The 6,277-nt window shown below is 45.9% G+C and overlaps 1 protein-coding gene across 1 annotated transcript in view; it reads right to left on the bottom strand.

Annotated features, from left to right (window-relative positions):
* Positions 1-4,963: 4,963 nt before the first annotated feature.
* COL20A1 (collagen type XX alpha 1 chain) overlaps positions 4,964-6,277 on the bottom strand; it is a 45,559-nt gene continuing 44,245 nt past the window's right edge. The window contains exons 38-39 of the mRNA XM_014873796.2: positions 5,880-6,035; positions 4,964-5,307 (exon numbers count right to left, since the gene is read on the bottom strand). Of these exons, the coding sequence (XP_014729282.2) occupies positions 5,294-5,307; positions 5,880-6,035 (170 nt within the window). The 3' untranslated portion in view covers positions 4,964-5,293. The remainder of the gene's footprint in view (positions 5,308-5,879; positions 6,036-6,277) is intronic.

Genomic DNA, 6,277 nt, shown 5'->3' with positions numbered 1-6,277 from the left:
CAGCACAGAAGGTCCTGGTAGGAGCCAGAGCCAGGTGAGAGCCCAGGTGAGATGTGTGTGTCACCCCTGTGTGGTGGCCTGGCACACGGGGCTCGTTGCTGCCACATGGCTCAGTGAGCAGCACAGAGCTGCTCAGCCTTGTGACAGCAAGGCTGGAACAGAAACAACGAGGTTTAGAGACTTCTTTGAAATACAAGTTACTGCACTCAGCCGGAACAGCACAGGTTAAAAATCAACACAACCATCAGCCTGTGAGGCATTATCTAAGAAATGACAACTGACCTCCGTGTTCACAGGCTCAGCCAAGTGCTTAAAATCTGTTTGGCTCGCAAAGAAAGCAGAGCAGCCATGGTTTGGGCCAGTTCTACAAAGAGCTGTGCTGGCACAGCACGGGGTGGGAGGGAGGATGAGGGAGCCGAGCTGCTGCTCCTCGCTGCTTGTTTTCAGAATGAAGAGAGACTCAGCCTTTGGAGATGCTAATTTATCCCTTTTCACAGTCAGTGAGTTTGCTTATGGCAATGAAAGGAAAACAAACAGTCGAACATCTTCAAGGTCTGGCGCATCAGCGGCACAGCTGCAGAGTGCGCAGGGCTGGGGCACAGCGGGGCTGCCCTGCCCGCACCTCCCACATCCTGACCGACAAACGGACCGTGAGGCTGGAAGCCTTCCGACCCTGGGAACTGCTGGGTCAGGGGCATGGTATCACAGCAATGCCCACAACAGCTGCTCAGAGCTCCCCCCGCTCCTCCTCCTCCTCTTCATCCTCCTGAGCACATGGGAATCACTAGCAGCAGAGCAGGTGGGAGGCTTGGCTGTGCAGGCACATTCTTAGCAGTAAAACCAGCAGTTTCCAAATGGGATGGAGTCAGCAGCAGCTCGAGTCTCTGCTGACATCCCCCAGAAAACACGGGGGCAAAGCCAAGGCAGGGTGGCTGGGCAGCAAGAGCTGCTGCTGGACCCTGAGGGCAGGAGGGATGGCTTGGAGTCACCAGAACTGAGAAAGATTTAAGGACAGAATAAGAATTAGGGGACGAATGAGAATTTCTTTTAAAGAGAATAAGAATAAGAATAAGAATAAGAATAAGAATAAGAATAAGAATAAGAATAAGAATAAGAATAAGAATAAGAATAAGAATAAGAATAAGAATATGTACTGGAAAGTTCAGTGGGGACAGGCTGTCCTTTGTTCACAGCAAAGGGCTCATCTGCAATTTTCACCTTTTCTGCTCAAAGTTTAGGCCAGTGCACACTGTGTGAAGGGCAGTGTCTCAAGGGGAGCGTGGCACTTCCACTGCAAGAGAGCAGGACATGAAATCCCGGGCAGAATGGCCCTGCCATGCAGGAGGAGGAGGAGGAAAGAGCTCCATTAGCACATCAGAAGTATCGGGTGTGATTAGGAGCGCTCAGGATGTGGTTGTGTCCCTGAAGTGTCAGTGTCACTGCAGGATCACAGGATTTGGCGGGACAAGATGGGAAGTGACAGCTCAAACCAGTTACAAAGGTGGTCCTGCTGTCGGGGGAGAAGCTGGGCTAGGGCAGGACCCTGGCTTTGGTCATGTCACAGCAGTTTTCATACACTGCTAACTACATTTCTTCACATGTTGCATAAGTAGTTTCTTAGGTTAAAGTTCAAATAAATTCTTGGTTTTGCTTCTGATGTGCTTCCTTTTAAAGTCTAAGGGGAGAAATTAGGAAACAACATCTACTGCTCTTTCTTAGGCAGGTTATTACATCTTAGAGACTGTTTAGGAGGATGTTATCCCTCCATAGGATTCAGTGATCAGAAACTGGAATAAAACTAGGACATGAACCAGACTATAACTGTAGAATAATGGCTAATTGTGCTATTTCCAACCCAAGGAACACAAAGAGAGGTTTTTAGCATATGAAAGACTCTAGGAAAATGCATGCAGCCAGACTGCTGGCATTTGCAATGCTCCCAGCTCAGAAATTATTCCCAGGTCTTGAGTGAACAAGCTGACATCAGAAAAAGAGTGAGGAAGCAAGAGTGGGACACAACAAGAGCTCTAAAACTGTCTTGGAAGAGATCCAGAGCTAAGTAAATGGTTTTCAGGTTCCAGGAGTGCAAAACTAAGCTCAGAGACCCCAAAGTCATCAAAGACAGCAGATCTGGATGTTGATCTTTTCTGTTTCACTTGTGCAGGAGAGATTGAATCCTTACCATGCTTCTTTGGGCATGACTGGAACACAAGTGACTCGAACAACCTCAGTTACCTCCATTGTTCTGCTTTTCTCTCCATCTTCTTTCTCCTAATGCTCACTTTGTCCAGATCATCTTCCCAGCCACAGAGGATGCAGGCTATTCCATCTGCAGATGGCTGATAGGATGATCTATGTAATCCCCATTTCCCCAGCATTTTCAGGGCTGGTTTCCATCTCATTCCCCAATGAGCTAATCCACAGAGCTTATAACACCTCCCTTTTGGAGAAGTTTCTCTACACATTTATCAAGAAATCTGACTCAAGGAAGTTCACTGGTGTAGAGGCAGACAGGCAGAGAGATGTAGATGTGAGGTGCAAGATTCATGTACAGTCCTAGGAAAACCCCCCATAACAGCCCCACCTGGCTCAATGGTCCTGCCTGGCCCTCCCCCACTGCACTGATGTCCATTAATGACCCTTTATCCACTCCCAGGATATATTTTTGTTTCCAGCCCTCTAATTCTGGTCCAGCCAAGCTGTTGAGTGATGGAGAAAGGGCATAACAAGCTCTGCTGCTTGTTAACAGCACTGCTGGTAACTCCTGTGGCTGTGTCTTACTCCTGAAACAGAGATAACACCTCAAAAAGATGCTTGTTGAAAAAATATCAGTCACTGAAAGATCCTCAGCCTCTGCCAGAATCCTCCTACACCAGGTGGGTCAAGCTCTCAGTGACTAAAATCTCACAGCAGAAAAGTTCCTTGGCTCAAGGAATTGGCTCAAAGAACTGGCACAGGCTCTGTGACACTACACGGACTATATATCCTTGATTTCCAGTGAATAAAACCACTCATGGAACAAAGTTTAGGAAGATAAAGTTATTTGTGCAGGTTGTCTGTCCTAATCAATAGCCCTGTGGAGACCCAATTTTGTTAAAGTCTGACCGTTCCTGTTGTATCTGAAATAACCAGAGAAAAGCAAATGTCGCTTGAAATTCCATCAAAATAGATCAAATCCCAAGACAGGCAGTGAGAGGATGTGAGCAATTTTCAAAAACAGTTGATAAAGAAATATCAAGGATCTGTGTCTCAAATCACCTGTAGTTTCTAATTTGAACAAGCAGAACAGTAAGTCCAGAACTGGAATTTGGCTGCACTGGTTGAGGTCAGAAAGAAAGCAGAATAACCTGCAAATGCAGATGTTCCTCATTGCACTGCCCACCTTCCCCACTTTGGGAGCATTTCATGGGAATCATTTCCTGTTCTGCTGTGCAGGGACCCCTTTTGCCTCCTTGCCTTTGCTGCCCACAGCTTTCACCTGCCAGTTATCACAGCTTTGGAGTTTCTATCAGTGCTAAATTCAGAACCATTCTGAACCAAACTAACTCAGGTTTGGAAAGCACAGTTCCAAAGCTCTTTGACCTGTATAAACAGAAACATGCAAATCCCAACAGCTGTGCAGGGTGTTTCTGTCAATGTGTCACTTCCAAACACCGTGCTCCTGCTGTGCTGCAGCCTTCAGCTCCTCTGACCTCTCCTTTTTCTTCTCGCTGGAGCTTTGTCTGCAACAACACTTCTAAAAGGTTTCCATTTTATATGTCAAGGCAACTCTGGAGAGCTCCATAGTGAACAGAAATGTTACTTCTATCAGAATGGAATTTCTATGCATTTTTCCTACATTTTCCAAAGGGGATGTATGTCATTCTGAAAATATTAATTCTTGGGAGTTTCTAGAGAATGAACACACATAAAGCCAAGGACTACTTTGAATACTTACAGGATGCACTAACCATGTTTTATCTGACTTTTGTTGTAGGTTGGCTCCCACACAAGTCTGACATGTTCCAATGTTCCTTTAGCAGTATTTCTAACTCTATAGGATTTTTCCTTAATGACAAGAAGAAATAATATTTGGACTCTTTGTCTAAAAAAAGTCAGTTCTCTTAAGGTAAATTTCTTTCTCCTCAGTATTGATGTGACAATTTACTTTCTAAGTGTGATGTATTTGCTGCTAAGTTTTCAAAGGTTGGCTGTATGAACACCCAGGCTGCCAGCCTGCATGTAACTGTAGAAATTACACATCCAGAATAAATGCAGAGGAATGTGCATGATGCTCCACTTTTTACCTCTTAACAGCTTTGAAAAATCGGTATCCATACTTTTTGTGCCACTCTGCTTTAGGGTTAAGGTTTAAATCAGAGTTCAGGAAGGTTTGTTTCTGAAGCAAGGGCAGGTTATAGACAATGATCCAGCACAGTCTGAAGCAGTGATTGCAAAGAAGGAGGAACATTTTTATCAGTATCTGCATGGTTTGTTGAAGACACATCTCAGCTGATGGCAAGGAAAGGTGTGTAACACAATTACCTCCATGTCATATGGGTAAAAACCAGACTCAGAGCTGTTCAATATTCCACCTAATAAAATGTAAACTAGCTACTCAGACTGAAGGAGGGAGACATGGAAAAGGCAGTAGGTTAATCTCCAGCTCCTCCCAGCACGGGGTTGTGACTCATGTAAGGCTTTGCCTGAGTTTCCAATCCCCAGGGGAGTTAAGAGATTTGTCACATCACAGTGAGGTGATCTCTGGTTGCAAAGGTCGTGTACAAAACACCCCTGCAAGGAAACCATCAGCATTCTACCAAAAGCAGAAACAGCCAAGATGGTGCTAGACTTTGTTACCTTGGCAGCCAACAGAAAATGCAGCTTTGCTCCAGTGGATTTGCTTCTTTGGTTATGAGGTGCTGCTTTTTTCTGTGCTGGGGCCACAGAACAACAACTGAGAAAAAGAAACCACAAGCAGACAAACAGGCAGAGATTATCTGTTATTTCTGAGCATTTCAATACAGTATTTCTTTTTCTAACAAGTCTGCCAGCCTGAGTGTTCAGATGTGCCTTTGTCTTACTGTGGGACGTGCAACGTGAGTTTGAGCACTGCAGTTGTGCAGACAGCTCAGCCAGACACAGGCTGTGCCCGTGGAGTTTGATTGACTTGTCCATACAGAAATGATGTCTGGGGCATTAAAAAAACATAGCACATCTGCTATTTGGGTTGCTGCTTCTTTTGGAGTTGTGGAGTTTTCTTCCAGAGATTTCCAGGGAAAGGCGATGTCTTCAGCTGCCTCCGCCCCAGCCATCAGGGGACAAAATCTGTGTGTGGAAAGGATGAGGCCACTGAGCAAATGAATAAATCAGTGTCAGGGTCTGAGAAGGAATGGCACAGAATTAATCCCTTTCCCTTGTAAACCTTTTGTTCCATGCCACTGAATTTCTTCATTGCCCTGGTCTTTGTCTCACTGAGCCTCCATGAAATGTAAATGTAGGAGCTGAGGAACTGTCCATCTCCCCAATGGAAACATTGCTGGGGACAGGAAGAACTGATCCCCCACGATCACTCCCCATCTGCTTGACTACTCTGCAGTTATGTGTTCATCCATGAAGGATGGCTGAGGAACAGCCCATGGAACTGGCTTTTATCCATGTGGGTTGCACAGGAATCACCCTGACTGCTTTGCAGAGGAGGCTTTGCAGGACTGATGGTGCCTGAAGGATGAACAGAGTGGAGTCACAGCTCACTGAGAAATATCCACTTGCTTTCATTCAGTCTGGGCACCCTGTGACCAGCTGTGACTAACACTGATTTCTTTCTGCCTGGCTCAAGAGAAGTAACCAGAGACCAGCCACAAAATTGTAACTTTTGTACTGACATAGTCAGGACTTACCTCTTCTATCAGCCTCATAACACCCAGAGATATCACAGCCCCCTGGCTGTCCAGGCTGCCCAGGCTGCCCTCTGACACCAGGGAAACCTGGAGGACCAGCATTGCCAGGGTAACCCTTGGGGCCTGGTTTCCCCTGCACAACTTCTCCTGGTGGGCCTGCAGAAGGAGAAGCACAGTCAGCTGTAGCACATCTGCTTTAGCAGTATAATAACTCCTCTGTATTTTCCTCCATCCTACATGGCAGGTAATTTTCTGAGCATGGATTCCTCATTTTGGTGGATAAATAGGACCTTCCTGTTGGAAAACCTGTTCTGAATCCCAGTACCTGAATCCCAGTATTCTTGACCTTAAGAGTGGCCAGCTTGGCTAAAAATAGAGCCTGGTTATGAGAACCCCAA

The sequence above is a fragment of the Sturnus vulgaris genome, chromosome 17 (genome assembly GCF_052056855.1).
Source record: "Sturnus vulgaris isolate bStuVul1 chromosome 17, bStuVul1.hap1, whole genome shotgun sequence".
NCBI lineage: Eukaryota > Metazoa > Chordata > Aves > Passeriformes > Sturnidae > Sturnus > Sturnus vulgaris.
Note: the sequence above shows the minus strand (reverse complement) of the source record. Positions and strands in the feature narration are given on the sequence as shown.